This window comes from Pristiophorus japonicus, chromosome 13 (genome assembly GCF_044704955.1).
Source record: "Pristiophorus japonicus isolate sPriJap1 chromosome 13, sPriJap1.hap1, whole genome shotgun sequence".
Lineage (NCBI taxonomy): Eukaryota > Metazoa > Chordata > Chondrichthyes > Pristiophoridae > Pristiophorus > Pristiophorus japonicus.
In genome coordinates this window covers 172,668,451-172,687,633 of record NC_091989.1, presented here as the reverse complement: position 1 = coordinate 172,687,633, position 19,183 = coordinate 172,668,451, and the positions used below count along the sequence as shown (strand labels likewise).

Sequence of the window (19,183 nt, the reverse complement as noted above, 5' to 3'; positions counted from 1 at the left end):
TTGCGCGGGGAGGGCGCGCTTCCGGTTGCGTGACGCCGCTTCCTCTCTCCCGCCTCTAACGGTTCGGCGGCTGTGGGTGATCGCCCAGCGAGCGAGCGAGCGAGCGAGTGAGTGTCCGTCCGTGCTCGGGGCGGGTTAGCTAGCGAGCGACGCCGCGCCGGGGGTGTGAGTCGGGCCCGGCTATCCTCGGTGGCGCTGTATCCGGCCATACCCAGCCGCGTGTGTGCGTCCCGGCGGCGGGGGCGTTTGATTCATGTTTTAAATTGGAGGCCTTCCCCCGAGAGCCGGGTGACCTGGTTGTCCGGGACGCGGGGGTTCGGTTCAGAGAGGAGACGGTGTTTGTTCAACTCCCCTCTTCTTCTCTCCGCGCCCTCTCCATCCCTCCCCTCCCATCTCCCCTCACCGCCCGCCGGCCTCTTGGGCCGCCGCCTAGGACGCCCTGACCTTGGCCAAGTGCCTTGGGCCCTCGCCGCAGTGTGTGTGTGCGCCCCTCCTCCAGCCCCTGCACCACTGGGGCTGTCGGAGCTTGTTGGAGGGGCTTGGAGAGCCGCTGGGCTATGGAGGATGAGTAGGATGAAGGTCACCTCCCTGGCTGGCTCCGTGCTCGCGTTTCCTGTCTCTGGTGCTTTTTCGCTCATTTCACCAGCCCTGCAAAAGCAGGAAGCAGCATTTCTGTCTTCGACCTGAAATAACGTCGAACGACTTGGCTGGAATTAAAATAACTGGAAATGGCATCGTTACGGTCATCTGCTAGATTTTCATGCAGAAGGAGCCCCTGCAGTGGCTAAACCTTGGGGCCAATTCTTAAATCTCCATAATGCGTTGCTTTTTTTTCAAATATGGAAAGGAATAAGTGATATTCCATAAAATCACTGCGTGCTATTGATTAGGGTTATGTGACTGCTGCAGCTTTTTTGAGGAATCAAAATTTGAAGAACCAGGCGCCAACCAGATGATACTGAGTTTCATTGTTACACTGTGAAAAGTATGAATGCCCAGAATTCTAATGTGCCAGGTTATCAATAGATAACTTGGTTTATTGACTGGCCAGATGATTGGATTAGACAATATGCTCGAGAGTTTAAAATTAACTTTTTTTTTTAAATTGGCACAATTCTTAAGTGTGCCTGAACACTAGGAATGTTGTCCAGAGTCCAACAGGACACACTTAAATGATGTTGAGATTGTAATTCAATTATCTTTTCCTGAAGACTTCAACTGTGGTTAAGTCAGGAAGAATATATGGGTTACATGTATCCATTTACATTTCTGATGTATTACCCATCTGAAATTATTTATTCTTACGTTAATGTACATTAAAAAAGAAATGTGATGTCAACAGTATTTCCGTACAGAGACTTTTTGAAAGAGTGCCAATATTTGAAAGTTGGTATTTTGCCTACCTGGTTTCACTTTTAGTATAACTATAGGTTCGAGTTTATCATGACTAACTCGGTGATCTGATGTCATAAACTAAGATTGCAAGATTTGAAGAATTTATCAAGGTACAGTTATTTGAATCTTTAAGTACACTCCAGCATTACATAATTGAGAGTCATGGAGTTTTACATAGAAACATAGAAAATAGGTGCAGGAGTAGGCCATTCAGCCCTTTGAGCCTGCACCACCATTCAATGACATCATGTCCAATTTAGCTTTACTTTAATAGGCGAGTAGCATCTGTTGTATTCAGTCTGAACTTTCCCACAGATTCTGGTGATTTGAGCTGCAGTGCAGATATATAGCAACCCTCAGTAAGAACATAGAAATAGGAGTAGGCCATTCAGCCACTTGGGCAGGAGAATTGCAGTTCCAGGCAGTGCAAATGGAGGACTGCCTGGCTGGATCCTTACTGCAGCCATCTGTCTTAAAATTGGTAGTTTAATGAGGATAAATTGACTTTCTAAGCTTAAATAGGAAACTCCAGTCCAAATATTTGCTCCTCCTGGTTATGCAATTGCTGCAATCTTTATCCATTTGTTATATTGCTGGAGTGCATTCCCTCCCCTTTCTGCATCTGAATTTTCTATTGTCACACTACACCAATATTTTTTTACAGGATTATTTATCTATGGTGACTGTTAGTTTACAGGTGATGCCCTGTGCTTTAATCAGCATATGTATGAACTTCAAGTATCATTTCAAATTACCTGTATTGATTGCATGTGAATCATAATAGGGAAGTGAAAGCACATTGTGCTAATTTATTATAGTAGATCTTTTGGTGGGGGGTGTGGGGGGAAGGAAGTCATTCTAGGTGTGGAAATTTAACTAGACTTGGTAGGAATGTCAGAATATAATTTCAATTCCTCCTGGACGTGTGCTTGTAAAATTACCCTGCAAGGTCATTGGGTACTGTTATTCAGTTAGCCCTACTGCAAATATGTCTGAATATAGCAGTTTCGTGTAAGAATTGCTTTTGATGATCTGAATGCATATGCAGCTTATATTGAGAAATGTTTAAAAATGATTTTTGATCACTCCAGTTTATAACTCGACCTGTAAGGAAGATGCTTAAAAGATAAGTCTGCAGACCTGTATTTTTGATCAAAGCAGCTTCTAGTTCCATGGGTGACTGGTTTAACCTGATCAATCCATTTTTGGTTTTGCCAATTTCTTAACCGTGTGCCCATTCTAACTTTTTTTGAAGGGTTATTATATTAGAACCTTGACTTTGCTCTTGAAGCATTGGTATTTGCAACCTCTACCAAATGCTATGCTGGGTTCTTATTTTAGACTTTCCCTTTCTAAATGCATTTTAGCTATGTTAGAGGTTGAGATCTGACAAATGTCTTTTGCAAAAACATTACAGGATGTTGGCTTCAAGGGCTCTGAGTCTCCTCAGCAAGCGTGTGCTTTCCACTTCTGTTTGCCTGCGAGCCCATGGACATGGTGAGTTGCAAAAGACTATCTGTGATTCGAGGTTCTAACTTCTAGTGCTGAGATAGAGTGCTGGTCCAATATTGGTTGCATGTCCTGGATCACCATCAGTATCTGCATTGCTGGTTCTTATCACTAATACAATATTAGATATTCATGTAATGGATCAATTTTCATTCTTTACTTGGTTTAAGGGTATAATGTATCATGAGCAAATACAGGTTGAACCTCCTTATCTGGAACCCTTGGGGCCTGGCCTGTTCTGGATAAGGGATTTTTCTGGACGAGGGGTGGTCACGTTAAATTGGATGGTACAGGCACTGAGCAAGGGGATATTGGGGCTGGGAGTGCGGCAGAGAGATCATTGGGTGGGGGTGGGGGGGGGGGGATCGGATTGCATTGTGGGATCAGGCCAGCGATTGTGGGAGTCGGCAGCGAGGATGACTTCAATTTGTTCATGTCCGAGTTCTGCGCATGCGCCACCCGGTGGCCGAGAATGGTTCTGGATAAGGGAGGTTCAACCTGTACCTTTTTTAATATTGATGGCATTCAGGGGTGATATTTTTCAACTGTTTTTTCATTGGATTGCTCCATTGGTAAATTGAAACTATAACATGTATTGGTAATGCCTCTTCATCCACTCTGGTGGAGCAGCTCCAGAATTATATATTTGAGGTGTTTATACACCAAAATCAGTAAAGACATTTCTATGTCTTCACCTTTTTTGAGGATTAAATTAAAACAAGGAGCTTTTTGCCCAGAGACTGGTTCAATGATATGCTTATTTAATTTTACTTCAGAGTCAAAACATTTGTTCAGCTTTGTGTTCTGTATATTGGTGCTCTGCTGGAGAATAATTGCTGTGCTAAATGTTGGGAAGAAAATGCTAAGTTTGAAGGGCAGTTTGATTTCAAAAAGACAAAAGAAATAGGAGCAGGAACAGGATTAGGCCATATGGCCCCCCCTGAGCTGCCTCCTCCATTCAGTAAGGTCATGGCTCATCTGATCTTGGCCTCAACTCCACTTTACTGCCTGTTCCCCATAACCATTGACTCCTTTTTATAGTTCAAGAATCTGTGTCTCAGCCTTAAATATATTCAATGACTCAGCCCCAGCTATCTGGGGTAGAGAATTCCAAAGATTGACAACCCTCAGAAGAAATTCCTCCTCATCTCAGTTTTAAATGGGCGACCCCTTATTCTGAAACTATGCCCCCTAGTTCTAGATTCTCACAGGAGGGGAAATATCCTCTCAGTATCTACCCTTCAAGCCCCCTCAATCTTAAATGTTTCAATACGATCACCTCTCAGTCTTCTAAACTCCAATGAGTTAAGGCTCAACCTTTCCTCATAAGACAACTCCTTCATCTCAGGAATCAACCTAGTGAACCTTCTCTGAACTGCTTCCAATTAAAGTATATCCTTCCTTAAATAAGGAGACCAACACCCTGCACAGTTGTAGCAGGACTTCCCTACTTCATCCCCCTCGCAGTAAAGGCCAACATTTCATTTGCCTTCCTAATTACTTGATGTACCTGCGTACTAACTGCGTTTCATGTACGAGGACACCCAGATCCCTCTGATACACTGCACTCTGTAGTCTCTTTCCATTTAAATAACATTTTGCTTTTCTATTCTTCCTATCAAAATGGATAACCTCACATTTTCTCACATTATACTCCCACCTGCCAAATTTTTGCCCACTCACTTAACCTATCTATATCCTCCTCACAACTTGCTTTCCCACCTATCTTTGTATTGTCAGCAAATTTGGCTACAATGTACTTGTTCCATTCATCCAAGTCATTAATATAGATTGTAAATACTTGAGGCCCCAGCACCGATCCCTGTGGCACCTCACTAGTTTGCCAACCTGAAAATGACCCATTTATCCTGACTCTTGAACAGTCTTGCACTTTGTAGCAGAAACATTGGAAGCCCCTCTATTTGTTCATCTGGCACTGCGAATACAACCTACAGTAGTGTTAACATCTCTTGATTCTTACTACATGCACAGATCTCATCCTCAATCCTAAATAGGTCCTATAAATAATGTCTCGTGTGAATTGCCCCTTAGTAGACATAGCGATTGTTCCTCAAACTTAACATGAAATAGTGGAGATATTTATATAAGGAAAGTTAAGAACCAGAAAGGCCATTGAGATCATCTCTCCAATTGTATCTATCTGCACTTAATGTGTCTCATATTTTTCCCTCTACTGCCACATTGGCCAGATTATTCCAAATGTTCAACAATGGCTTTCCAAATACCAATTTAAATCCACTTTGCACTAATTTAAGTTTGTCATCAAATTCTACTTTCCTGACTCAATTTGAGGTAATGCTCAGGGTTTCTTATTTTCATCTTTTTAATCTTACAACTTTGAGAGGCCTTTAACCGTCTTCATTCTAGGCTGTAGACCTTGAGCATCTCATCATTGCACCTAGTTTATCGCCTTTACAATTGTAAATCAGTCTTGTTCTTTTGTGGACCTTCTGCAATGCTTGTATGCATCAATGCTTTTTATTGGAGTGCACAGAACCGAATACAGTACTCCAAACTGTGGTCTGACAAATGCATTGTACAGGTTCAGTATAACCTCTGGAGACTTGTACACTGCTGTTCTGCCGATATGCTCCAGTACCCTGCTTCAATTGCTTTTCACATTGTCCAGGCATTGAATGTGATGGGTCTAAGTCCCTTCTTAAGCGCCTCTCTACCAATTCAGTCTCTTGTGGAAAACCTTACATTTTAGTTAAATTTAATTTGCCATAGACAGTCTAAATCTTTCTATAAATTGCATCCTCCATCGCAATTTTAGTGCCATAAGGAAACTTGGCGGGTTTACATTTGAGATTAATATCTAGAGCATTAATGTAGATCAGAAGCACTGGGGTTTATGATCCGGGCGGAGGGGGGGAATATTGTAAGCAGAAAAATTGCTACGGTCAATTCTACGAGGGAGTGTTATACATAGAAAATGGTACGGTGCAGGCTGAACTCGCCACATTATATATCAGCGGTTTTAGTCATAAGAACATAAGAAATAGGAGCAGCACCGATCCATGCGGCACCCCCCTGGTTACGATTGCCAACCCGAGAATGAATCATTTATCCCTACTCTGTTTTTTGTTGGTTAGCCAATCCTCTATCCATGCCAATATTACCCCCAACCCCGTGATCTTTTATCTTGTGCAGTAACCTTTTATGTGGCACCTTGTCAAATGCCTTCTGGAAGTCCAAATACACCACATCCACTGGTTCCCCTTTATCCACTCTGTTCGTTACATCCTCAAAGAGTTCTAGCAAATTTGTCAAACATGACTTCCCCTTCATAATAACCCATGCTGACTCTGCCTGACCAAATTTTGCTTTTCCAAATGTCGTGCTACTGCTTCGTTAATAATGGACTCCAACATCCTCCCAACCACAGATGTTAGGCTAACTAGTCTACAGTTTCCTGCTTTTTGTCTGCCTCCATGTAGTCGTGCAGTATTTCCTTATGACTCCTCGCTAATAGTGAGAACACTGACTTGTATGATGGGTAACTGGTTTCAGCACATTTCAACAAGATTTGTAGTGATTAATCCAAACACTAGAGGAGTGAGTACCTACAAGATGGTCTGCATTATGTTCAATGCTCTTTTTCCTTTGTGGGTATGCGTGCTTGAGTTTAATTTTTGTTATATACTGATGAGAAATCTACCGGCTTCCTGCAGGTGTTGCAAAGATTGAAGATTATTCACTCCCAGCTTACTCTGATCGCAAAGATGAGCCTCTTGCGGCTGTTGACTTTGTGGGACACTTGTCTGCAGAGCAGAAGTCCCTGAAGGAGAAGGAGACAAGTTCTTGGGTTTCTCTTTCCGTTGACGAGAAGCTGATGTGTAAGTAACCAAAGTGATGTTGTGTAAACGTCAGATGCAGACCTGTCTGAATTGGTGGCGGGGCGAGGGCTGGGGGCTGGCTAACTTCCCTTCAACTACAGTTTGACTGCATGAATCTTAAGGTTCTTTCAATAAGGAAGTACAGTATATGGCCAACGTTCCCTCTAAGCCGCGCGGCCGTGCAGTAATGGGAAAGGTCTCGCGTAGGCTGCTCACCGGCTTTTCCCGCGCATGAACAGAAATTTAAAGGGACTGCACATTAAAGGAAACGAGCTGTGCAGGCTGAAGCGCAACTTACGAGGAATGTTGTATTTGACTACCTGATGCTAAAGGAAGAGACCAGTTTACTTGGCTTGTTAATGTGACTGGAAACAAGTGTGAAAGCTCGGGCTAGTGCATCGTAGGACACAGTTATTCCGCAATATCAAAAGCATGCGGTTTTGCCAATTTTTTCACCTGCTGAGGTGCTGAGAAACGGTTTTGTGGGTTGAAGCCATTCCCTGGTGCTTTGACCAAAGTGACCCTCCTTTGTCTGAGTCTAGATGATTGGCAGACTATTTGACACTGGAGGTCATTGCAGCTGAGTTCAATTTTTCATCACCCGGCATCAGTAGAGTTTCTGGAAAGATTCATTGAATAGTAATCAAGCAGAATAAAATCTTGTAGAATAAAATCATAGAATTTTACAGCATAGAAAGGAGGCCATTGTGCATGTGCCAACTGTTTTAAAGAGCAATTCACTTGGAGTCCCATTTTCCCTGATCTTTTCTCATAACGTTAAAGATTTTCTTTTTCCGATATTTAGTGCAGATATTTTCCAGCCTCCAACTGCTACCCTGGCTGAAATCGGCTCCTGGTATCTCAAACTGCTACCCTGGCTGAAATCTGCTCCTGGTATCACAATCTGGTAATTAAGGTGGTGACTATCTGATCTGTATGGCTTAATGTTACCCAAAGTTAATGCTTTACTGACTAGGCTATGAGGATTATTTTTGTAGCTGGATTACTAGTTATGCAGGTGATTTTCCTCACGTAGTGGGAGAAGTCAGAGCTCTGCATTTGATGGATATATAGAACTCTGGTTACAGCCAATGCAATTTCAGATCTGGTGGGAAGTCTTTGGAGTCGCTAGAAAAAGAAAGACAGCGCATTGGGCCACTTCAGGATTTTTAAACTTATAACAATTCTTGTGTGCACAATGTGTTCACATTGGCATCATTTTATTGGTGGCCCTTGTCAGAGCAGTACCTGGAGCATTTTTCACCATTGATCCCCCGCCCCCCCTGCTATTCCTTCCGTGAAGAAATTCAGATAAGGACATAAGAAATAGGAGCTGGTGTAGGCTATTTGGTCCCTTGAGCCTGCTCTGCCATTCAGTGAGATCATGACTGATCTACATCAACTCCACTTGCCTGCACTGTCCCCCATATCCATTGATTCCCTTTAATATCCAAAACTCTTATCGATCTGTCTTGAATATACTCAATGACTGAACCTCCACAGCCCTCCGTGGTAGAGAATTCCAAAGATTCACCACCTTCTGAGTGAAGAAATTTCTCCTCATCTCAGTCTTAAATGACTGATCCCTTATTCTGAGACTGTGACCCCCGATTCTAGACTCCCTAGCCAGGGGAAACATCCACCCTGCATCTACCCTGTCAAGCCCTATAAGAATTTTGTATGTTTCAATCAGATCACCTCTCATTCTTCTAAACTCTAGGGAATATAGGCCTAGTCTACTCAATACGTATAAGGTCCAGTTTAAACAAAGTTGCAGCTTTTAACTTTTGACAGTAATTGAAAAGCATTGATGTACAGCCCGATAGGCTATATATGGAATGTATCATCTAGTATTAAAAGCATATCTCCCAATCAATGTAATCTACTCCCCATCAGCTCAATTTAGGACATGAAGGTATGAGATCTTGGTAACTGTCCTGAGCTCTTGCTTGACACTTCCTCCTCTCTTCACCCTGTCCCCACCCCCTCTCAAAATAATATTCGGTTGACTGTTTTTCATCACCCCCAAGTTTGCAAGTGTTTAAGCCTAGTTTGCTGTGTAATTTTTCTGGAATCTTAAATTTTGATTCCATATTCTGGTTATTGAAAATCATTTTGGGTTACATTCTATCCCTTTTTCTAAAACAATTGTGTGCCAGCTGAATTGTAGATAAAATTTTATCCATTAAAATCCACTGCAATTAATTATTCTTTTGCCTCCCTCCTAGGTTCCTTATCCCTTTTCCTTGCATTACTTGGTTCTCAGAATTCTTTTGTTAGGAGAAGGTCGTGGATTGCTCCACGGTGCTTGTGGCGATACTACGTGGTTCTACAAAGTGAAGTGCTCTTGCTGTGAGGCGAAGTGCAGTTCTTTCCCCATCCCTCCCCAGAAGTACAGCACCTTGCTTATTGCATGGCATATTTTTCTAGTAGGCTGGCAATCAAACCAAATAACTCCTAACGGGCAGGACCATGTGAATGAAAAGCAGCTTCCAGAACAGACTGATTTGTGAAGCAAGCAATGTCACTGCTCTTTGGTTATAAACCTACCTAGAATCATAAAATGATACTGCGCAGAAGGAGACCATTCACTCCATTGTGCCTGCGCCGGCTGCTCGATAGTTATCGAGTTAGTCCCACTTCCCTGCCCCCTCTCTGTAGCCCTGCGAATTCCCCTGTTTCCAATATTTATCCAGTGCCTTTTGGAAATTACTATTGAATCTGCTCCAACCATGCTTTCAAGGCAGTGCATTCCAGAGCATAACTCGTTGGGTCAAAATAATTTTAAAATTCTCCTTTGCCTCTGGTTCTTTTATCATTTGCCTTCAATCTGTACCCTCTGGTTACTGACCCTTCTGCCACTGGAAGCAGTTTCTCCTTATTTACTCTCATCAAAACCCTTCATGATTTAGAACACCTCGCTTAAATCTCCCCATAACCTCTTCTGCTTTTAAGGTTATTTATTTAAAAATTCTGTAAACTAAAAACACATTTCTCATTCAGATGGTTTTCATTTTATTTCCTCAGTGTATCGCATTCGCTTTCACCATAGCTTTGCTGAGATGAACAAGCCGTCAAGTGAATGGAAAACTGTTGTCGGTGGAGTCCTTGTCATGCTGGGTTTCACTGGACTGATTGTCTTCTGGCAGAGGATGTTTGGTGAGTGGAACAAATTTGGTTGTACAAAATAAGTTAAATTATGTAAATCTTACCGGGGAAGATGTTTATGGGTCATATGCCACATACATATGCAGCACAACCTCCTGTATGGTCTGTGCTTTAACTGAATGAGTACCCAATAGTGGGGGAAGTGAACATTAGCAATGCAGTTTGCTTAAGAATATATATACCCTGTATTTAAATGAAGGGATTGATGAAATATTCTGGAATATTTTCAGGTTACAACTTCATGGTTAAGGGGAAACTAGATAAACATATGAGGGAGGAGTGAATAGAGGGTTGTGCTGATAGATGAGGAAGGATGGGAAGAGGCTCGAGTGGAGCATAAACGTTTGGGCCGAATTACCTGTTTCTATGCTGTATATTCTATGTAAGAGTTAATGTCCGATTTGCTTTTATTTCCAAATATTTTAAGGTGAGAATATGTAATTGAATTGAAAAGCCTGAAAATAACTGGCAGCATCTTGTATTGTTTCGAACTGTCAGTGTCCTTTCCATCAATGTAGCAACAGACATACTTTAAAAAGAAAACTTGCCCGCAATAATAAAATAAGCTGCTATCAAAAAAGATTAAGACACTAGTTTAAGCAGGCGACTTCTAATGAGGAAGTATGCATCGGCATCATTAATAACTTTCTCAATCATGTGCATTTCTCATTAAAATTGAAAAGCTTTTTCAAGTATTCGATTCCAGCTGGAGAAGTTTACTGATGTAGGTGGCCTAATCTGTGTCCTTTATCCACAGTGTATGGAGATATTCCACACACTTTCTCTGATGAATGGAAGGCTCAGCAGACCAAGAGAATGCTGGACATGAGGATGAACCCGGTTGAAGGCATTGCTGCGCAGTGGGACTATGAAAGTAACACTTGGAAGAAATGAATGTACACTGGAATTCTTAATGGTTACTCGTTTGAGATTTCAAATGTGAGCTTGACCACGTGTTCAAGAAGTTAACTTGCAGTCTGGATGGTCTGTAAATTTGATAATAAACTCCACTGCTTTACATGAGTTTGTCTGCTGGTTGTATTTTTTTTAAAGCTGCCAATTCTAAATTTGGGTGGGGGAGGGAGGAGGAGGATTATGCAGAACCTACAATTTCAGACACACCCTAGTACTTTACTCACCCCAGCCTCGCGCCCCCCCCCCCCCCCCCTTACCTCGGCGGGCTGGCTCCAGCTACCTCGGCCCAGGCAAAGACGTTCCAAAATCCGGAAATATCCGGAATGGCCTCGGTCCCGAGGTTGCTGGATTTCAGACGCTCAACCTGTATAATAAAAAACACCTCACATAATTAAAATTAATGTTAATAAATATCTTAGGAAAAAAAATCCGAGTTTTTTAATTATGGTTAAAAATAAATGTAACATAGTGGGCAGAGTTTAAAAATGTTTTTTTAATTTAATTATTTTTTTAATGTTTTAAAACTCATGCTTGTCAAAGTAGGCTATACGCCTGCTTTTATCAGGCGCAAGAGTTTTGAAGACATTTGCTGGGCAAGATATGGGTAAATACCGCAATCTTGCCCATGCAAATGTCCTTGCACCCGACATGTGTTGGATCTGTCAAGCTCGAGCTTGACAGATCGGAAACGCTGGTTTTCAGCACATGCGCATTGTGCATGGGTGGTGGCCGTGGGTCCAGCCGGGGTGGGGGGGCTGCCGGTCGACCGGAGGGAGTGGTCCTTTGTGGCCCTTTCGGCAGCGGTGGGGGAGCGGGCTTCAGCTTGCTTTAGCAGCTCTGGTTGCCCTGGCAACTTCAGCTTTCCGCACATTCCCAAAGTTTTTAGTGCAGATTTGAAGCTCCACCGCCCCCCCCCCCCCCCACCCCAAAGACTAATTTCGGAGAGCGCGGCACCAAATTCAAATATTTCTTTGCCGCAAATCCCTTTTTTTTTCCTGCTGCGAGCGTACACAAAAATCATATGTTAACATGCGCTGGTGCCAAAAATCCAGCAAGTGAAAAATAGGACCAAGTCTTCATTGTCAAATCACCACATGGTATCTGTGAACTCCAGCTTTATCTCCCCTCTTTTGGCCTTCTGTGGATCTCCCTCCTTTTGCCCCACCACTAATGGTAGAGCCTCCCCCTAAACCCTTTTGTGTTTCTGCTTCTCTTGTCTTAAAAATGTTCTTAACCTATCTTTCTGACCTAACCTTTAATCTTTCCATGGCTCAGCTCGGTTCCTTTACTTCTCCAATAAAACACATTGGGAAGTCTGGTACATTGAAGGTGTTACATAAATTACAGTTGTTAGCATCCAGCATACGAGGGGAACAAATCAGGAGAAAAACGCAGTATTTATTTACTATTTGTGAAGGAATTCGAATTCTTTTGGCTCTGTAAGGCTGCCTTGGGCACTAATCTTACTACTTATGTAATATAATTCATGTTCCAGCTCTTGCTCTAATTTATTGGTTGATTTTGGTAAATTCGATTACTGGAGATGACATTTTGAAACACTAACAATAATGCACTTGTAAAAATATCTGCCAATGGTTCTGTGTTTAAATCTCAGTGGGACATGACTGCTGAATATCACACCAGAGGTGACTCATTTGTGTCTCAACATGAGGTATTGACTTGTACTTGCAATTTTTCTCACATTAGGATTGAGGGCTTTACTAGTGGATCTTGAAGAAACATCATACTGAGCCATTTTATTCAAGCAGGGCTATGGGGTAAGAACAGTAGAGTGGGACTAATTGGATAACTGTTTCAAAGAGCTGACACACATTACATAGTATTTATAGCACAGAAACAGGCCATTGCTCCGTGCCGGTGTTTATGCTCCACACAAACCTTCTCCCACTCCTCTTCATCTAATCCCATCAACATATTCTATTTATTTCTCCCTCGTGTTTATCCAGCTTTCCCTTAAATGCACTCATGCTAGTTACCTCAGCTATTCCTTGTGGTAGCAAGTTCCACATTCTTAACTACTCTCGGTAAAGAAATTTATCCTGAATTCTCTATTGGGTTTACTAGTGACTATCTTATATTTATAGCTGTCTAGTTCTGGTCTCCTCTGCAAGTGGAAACATCTATATCTACCCTATCCAACCCTTTCAAAATCTTAAAGATCTCTATCGGGTCACCCCTCAGTCTTTTTCTTTCTAGAGAAAAGAGCCCCAACCTGTTCAATCTTTCCAGATAGGTATAACCTCTCAGTTCTGGTATCAGCCTATTAAAAAATCTCTTGCACCATCTCTGGTGCCTCTATATCCTTATAAAATGGAGACCAGAACTGTTAGGATGGAGAATGAAACCGTTAATTCAGAGACCATGGTCCAGAATTTAAAGAAGGCTAACTTTGAACGTATGAGGCATGAATTGGCTAGGATAGATTGGCGAATGATACTTAAGGGGTTGACTGTGGATGGGCAATGGCAGACATTTAGAGACCGTGTGGATGAACTACAGCAATTATACATTCCTGTCTGGCGTAAAAATAAAAAAGGGAGGATGGCTCAACCGTGGCTATCAAGGGAAATCAGGGATAGTATTAAAGCCAAGGAAGTGGCATACAAATTGGTCAGAAATAGCAGTGAACCTGGGGACTGGGAGAAATTTAGAACTCAGCAGAGGAGGACAAAGGGTTTGATTAGGGCAAGGAAAATGGAGTACGAGAAGAAGCTTGCAGGGAACATTAAGACGGATTGCAAAAGCTTCGATAGATATGTAAAGAGAAAAAGGTTAGTAAAGACAAACGTAGGTCCCCTGCAGTCAGAATCAGGGGAAGTCATAACGGGGAACAAAGAAATGGCGGACCAATTGAACAAGTACTTTGGTTCGGTATTCACTGAGGAGGACACAAACAACCTTCCGGATATAAAAGGGGTCGGAGGGTCTTGTAAGGAGGAGGAACTGAGGGAAATCCTTATTAGTCAGGAAATTGTGTTGGGGAAATTGATGGGATTGAAGGCCGATAAATTCCCAGGGCCTGATGAACTGCATCCCAGAGTACTTAAGGAGGTGGCCTTGGAAATAGCGGATGCATTGACAGTCATTTTCCAACATTCCATTGACTCTGGATCAGTTCCTATCGAGTGGAGGGTAGCCAATGTAACCCCACTTTTTAAAAAAGGAGGGAGAGAGAAAACAGGGAATTATAGACCGGTCAGCCTGACATCGGTAGTGGGTAAAATGATGGAATCAATTATTAAGGATGTCATAGCAGTGCATTTGGAAAGAGGTGACATGATAGGTCCAAGTCAGCATGGATTTGTGAAAGGGAAATCATGCTTGACAAATCTGGAATTTTTTTGAAGATGTTTCCAGTAGAGTGGACAAGGGAGAACCAGTTGATGTGGTATATTTGGACTTTCAGAAAGCTTTCGACAAGGTCCCACACAAGAGATTAATGTGCAAAGTTAAAGCACATGGGATTGGGGGTAGTGTGCTGACATGGATTGAGAACTGGTTGTCAGACAGGAAGCAAAGAGTAGGAGTAAATGGGAACTTTTCAGAATGGCAGGCAGTGACTAGTGGGGTACCGCAAGGTTCTGTGCTGGGGCCCCAGCTGTTTACATTGTACATTAATGATTTAGACGAGGGGATTAAATGTAGTATCTCCAAATTTGCAGATGACACTAAGTTGGGTGGCAGTGTGAGTTGCGAGGAGGATGCTATGAGGCTGCAGAGCGACTTGGATAGGTTAGGTGAGTGGGCAAATGCATGGCAGATGAAGTATAATGTGGATAAATGTGAGGTTATCCACTTTGGTGATAAAAACAGAGAGACAGACTATTATCTGAATGGTGACAGATTAGGAAAAGGGGAGGTGCAACGAGACCTGGGTGTCATGGTACATCAGTCATTGAAGGTTGGCATGAAGGTACAGCAGGCGGTTAAGAAAGCAAATGGCACGTTGGCCTTCATAGCAAGGGGATTTGAGTACAGGGGCAGGGAGGTGTTGCTACAGTTGTACAGGGCCTTGGTGAGGCCACGCCTGGAGTATTGTGTACAGTTTTGGTCTCCTAACCTGAGGAAGGACATTCTTGCTATTGAGGGAGTGCAGCGAAGGTTCACCAGACTGATTCCCGGGATGGCGGGACTGACCTATCAAGAAAGACTGGATCAACTGGGCTTGTATTCCCTGGAGTTCAGAAGAATGAGAGGGGACCTCATAGAAATGTTTAAAATTCTGACGGGGTTAGACAGGTTAGATGCAGGAAGAATGTTCGCAATGTTGGGGAAGTCCAGAACCAGGGGACACAGTCTAAGGATAAGGAGTAAGCCATTTAGGACCGAGATGAGGAGAAACTTCTTCACCCAGAGAGTGGTGAGCCTGTGGAATTCTCTACCACAGAAAGTTGTTGAGGCCAATTCACTAAATATATTCAAAAAGGAGTTAGATGAAGTCCTTACTACTAGGGGGATCAAGGGGTATGGTGAGAAAGCAGGAATGGGGTACTGAAGTTGCATGTTCAGCCATGAACTCATTGAATGACGGTGCAGGCTAGAAGGGCCGAATGGCCTACTCCTGCACCTATTTTCTATGTTCACAGTACTCCAAGTTTGATCTAAGTAAGGTTCTATAAGTTTAACATAACTCAGCTGCTTTTCAATTATATCTCTCTCAAAATGAATCCCAGTGCTTGTTTTTTTTTGGCCTTATTACTTTTAGTGATTTGTATATCTGTACACCCAGATCCCTTTGCTTCCTGTACCCCACTTTTTTCCAAGGGGTATGTGGCCGCCTTATCCTTCCTACCAAAATGTACCACCTCACAAATCTATGTTGAAGTTCATTTGTCAATTACACGCCTATTCTGCAAGTTTATTAATGTCTTCCTGTATTTTGCTGCAGTCCTCTTTTTAAGTATACCCCCAATTTGGTGTGGTCTGCAAATGTTGAAATTGTTCTTTTGAATCCCGAGTCCAAATCGTTTATGTAAATGAGGAGCAACGGTGGTGCCAGCACTGAACACTACTTTCCACCTTTTGCGAGTCTTAAGTAACTACCTGTAATCCCTACCCTCTGTTTTGTAGCCAGCTATTACCGCTGCCGCCACCACGAAGAGACTCTGTTCAGTGCCTTCCTGGATGCTTGCGGAGGCAGCGTTGGTGATACTTGTGTTTTGAGATGCCTGCTGTGCATAGTCCATCACTGAGCCATATAAGAAGGAAGGTATCGCCACTGCTGGGTAGAGCATAAGCTTGGTGCTGGGTTTGAGGTCCTAGTCTTCAAACACTCTCTTCCTCAGGCGACCAAAGGCAGCACTAGCACATTAAAGGCGGCGTTGGACTTCGTTGTCGATGTCTGCCCTTGTTGACAGTATAATCCCACGGTATGGAAAATGGTCCATGTTGTCCAAGGCCTCGTTGTGGATTTTGAAAACCGGGGGGGGCAGTGTTGTGTGGTGGGGACAGGTTGGTAGAGGACCTTTGTCTTCCGGATATTTAGTGCAAGACCCATGCTCGCGTATGTCTCGGTGAGGATGTTGATGATGGCTTGGAGTTCAGCCTCCAAGTGTGCACAGACGCAGGCGTCGTTTGCCTACTGTCGCTCGACAATGGAGGATGGGACGACCTTGGATCTGGCCTGGAGGTTGAACAGATTCCCGTTTGTCGTGCAATTTAGCTCCACTCTTAATTGGGTGCTTGCTGAGGGTGAGATGGAGCATTGCAGCAAGGAAGATCGAGAAAAGCGTTGGTGTAATGACACAGCTTTGCTTGATCCCGGTCCGAAGGTGGAATGAGTCTGTGGTGGATCCGTTGGTCAGGATCACGGCTTGCATGTCATCGTGGAGCAGGCGGAGGATGGTGACAAACTTGAGGGCAGCCGAAACAGAGGAGGACGTTACATAATCCTTCACGGTTGACAGTGTCGAAGGCTTTTGAGAGGTCAGAGAAGGCCATGTACAAGGGTTGGTGCTGTTCCCTGCATTTCTCTTGAATCTGCTGTGCGCTGAAGATCGTGTCCGTTGTGCCCCTTAGTGGGCAGAATCCGCATTGCGACTCTGGGAGGAGTTCTTCAGCTACAGGAAGAAGGCGATTCAGGAGAATTCTTGCGATGACTTTCCCGGTAGTCAACAGCAGGGAGATTCCTCTGTAGTTACCGCAGTCATGGTCATAATTACAGCATCTCTGAAATCTCCTGGCATGATGATCTCCTTCTAGATAAGAGAAATGAGGTCATGGATCCGCGCCAGTAGTGCATCTCCGCCGTATTTTAGTACTTCGACAGGGATTCCATCTGCTTCTGATGACTTATTCTTCAGTTATCGGATGGCCTTTTCAACCTCATGCCGGGCTGGGGTTGTGCTGAGATGGTGGCAGGTGGGATGGAGTCGAGGACACTCACGTCGAAGACAGAGTCTCGGTTGAGGAGATCCTCGAAGTGCTCCTTCCAGCAGGCATTGACTGCCTCTCTGTCCTTGAATGAGCACCTCTCCGTTCTTGATCAGTAGTGGGGTAGGGTCTTGGTTGCTTGGGCCGTAGGCCGTCTTGACTGTGCTGAAGAATCCTCGCACATCATTGTTGGTTAGCTACTGGATTTCTTGAGCTTTCTCCACCCACCATGTCTTCATTAGGTCACGGGTTATCTGTTGGACCTTGGCCTTCAGACGTCTGTAGAGCTGCTTTCTTGCCCTCGAGTTGTGTTGCTGCGTTCAGTCCAAGAATGTCTTGCCCTTGCGACATATTAGCTCCTGGATCTCCTGGTTGCTCTCGTCGAACCAGTCTTGGTGTTTCCTGGTTGAGTGACCGAGCGTCTCTTCGCAGGTGCTGATTATGAAAGCCTTGAGGCTTCAGCTACTTGTCATCTGACTCCATGTTCTAACCTTAGTCATGAGTCTACTATGCGGTTCCTTCTTGAAGGCCTTTTGAAAATCTAAATGTATTATGTCTACTGCATTAACCTTGTCTATCCTTTCTGTTATTTCAAAGAATTCAATGATACTGGTCAAGCATAACCTTCCCGAAATCTGTGCTGATTACTCTTATGTTTTCAGTTTCTAGATGTTTTTCTATTACATCTAGGGTAAGGATGCCATTATCTTTCCTACCACCGATGTTAAGCTGATAAAACAAGTTCAGGGAACTATAGACCAATCTCCCTTTTTAAATATCAGAAGCACATTAGCTGTCTGCCATTATTCCCTTTTCTAATGGATATATATACCTTTGCTATCTTTTCCCAACTTTTAATATGCACAAATGCAATCTATCCGGACCAGGGGCTTCATCCCCATAAGTTTGATTATTTTATCAATTATCTCCCCGCTTCCTATCTTAAATGTCTTTAGCCTTTTTAATCTCCTCTTCTAATGTCATACCCACAATGTTAGTCTCCCTGGTAAACACCGAGGTAAAGTAATTATTTAATATTTCTGCCATTTTGCTGTCATGACCTATGAGTTTATCATGTGTATCTCTCAGAGGCCCTATCACTATCTTTTGTTATTTATGTGCCTGTAGAATACTTTACTATTTAATTTTATATTCCTTGATAATTTAATTTTGTAATTTCCCATTGCCTTCCAAATTGTTTTTTTGATTTCTTTCCTATCCTTTATGTATTCCCTTTTGTCATCCTCTCCTTTGTTGTCCATATACTTAGCACATGTCTTTTTCTTTAGTTTCAATTTTGCCCTTATTTCTTTCTTCATCCATGGTGTGTTATTACTGGCTAGGTTGTTCTTGCTTTTTAGTGGGATATACCTACTGGACTCTCTTGATCACCGATTTAAATGTTTACCACTGCTGTTCTATTATTTTTCCCAGTTCCATTCTTATCCCTTAAAATCAGCTTTTTTCCAATTTATTACGTTGGCCTTTATCTGTCTTATGTCCTTCTCAATCTTTATCTTGAACCTTATTATGTTGTGATCGCTGTTGCCTATATGTTCCCCTGTGCATTCTTCTCTTATCTGTTCTGGTTCATTTCCCATTACTAGATACAGCAGTGCTTCCTCTCTTGGGCTTTTTACATACTGGATAATAAAGGAGTCCTGCACATAGTGTAAACCCTTCATAAGTACAGTGGGACCTGGGAGTCCTTGTGCATGAAACACATAAAGTTAGTATGCAGGTACAGCAAGTAATCAGGAAGGCAAATGGAATGTTGACCTTTATTGCAAGGGGGATGGAGTATAAAAGCAGGTAAGTACTACTGCACCTGTACAGGGTACTGGTAAGGTTACACCTAGAGTACTGCGTACAGTTTTGGTCTCCTTTAAGGAAGGATATTATACTTGCATTGGAGGCAGTTCAGAGAAAGTTCACTCGGTTGA

The 19,183-nt window shown here is 43.0% G+C and overlaps 1 protein-coding gene across 2 annotated transcripts; it reads left to right on the top strand.

Annotated features, from left to right (window-relative positions):
• Position 1: 1 nt before the first annotated feature.
• On the top strand, positions 2–10,955 carry cox4i1 (cytochrome c oxidase subunit 4I1). 2 transcript variants are annotated; one of them, XM_070898261.1, is made up of 5 exons: positions 2–103; positions 2,813–2,892; positions 6,600–6,764; positions 9,792–9,923; positions 10,690–10,955. In XM_070898261.1, the coding sequence occupies exons 2-5, from the start codon at positions 2,814–2,816 to the stop codon at positions 10,824–10,826; spliced, it is 513 nt and encodes a 170-aa protein (XP_070754362.1). In that variant the 5' UTR covers positions 2–103; position 2,813; the 3' UTR covers positions 10,827–10,955. The 2 variants fall into 2 exon arrangements, with proteins under 2 accessions (XP_070754362.1, XP_070754361.1); XM_070898260.1 differs by having other exon boundaries at positions 4–107.
• The last annotated feature ends 8,228 nt before the right edge of the window (positions 10,956–19,183 follow it).

What these genes read in the sequence shown, in the direction of transcription:
- cox4i1 (XM_070898261.1), top strand. Translation starts at nt 2,814, where the DNA reads ATGTTGGCTTCAAGGGCTCTGAGTCTCCTCAGCAAGCGTGTGCTTTCC. An exon ending in CCTGCGAGCCCATGGACATG is followed by an intron (nt 2,893 to 6,599) that starts GTGAGTTGCAAA and finishes GGCTTCCTGCAG; the next exon opens with GTGTTGCAAAGATTGAAGAT. An exon ending in CTTCTGGCAGAGGATGTTTG is followed by an intron (nt 9,924 to 10,689) that starts GTGAGTGGAACA and finishes CTTTATCCACAG; the next exon opens with TGTATGGAGATATTCCACAC.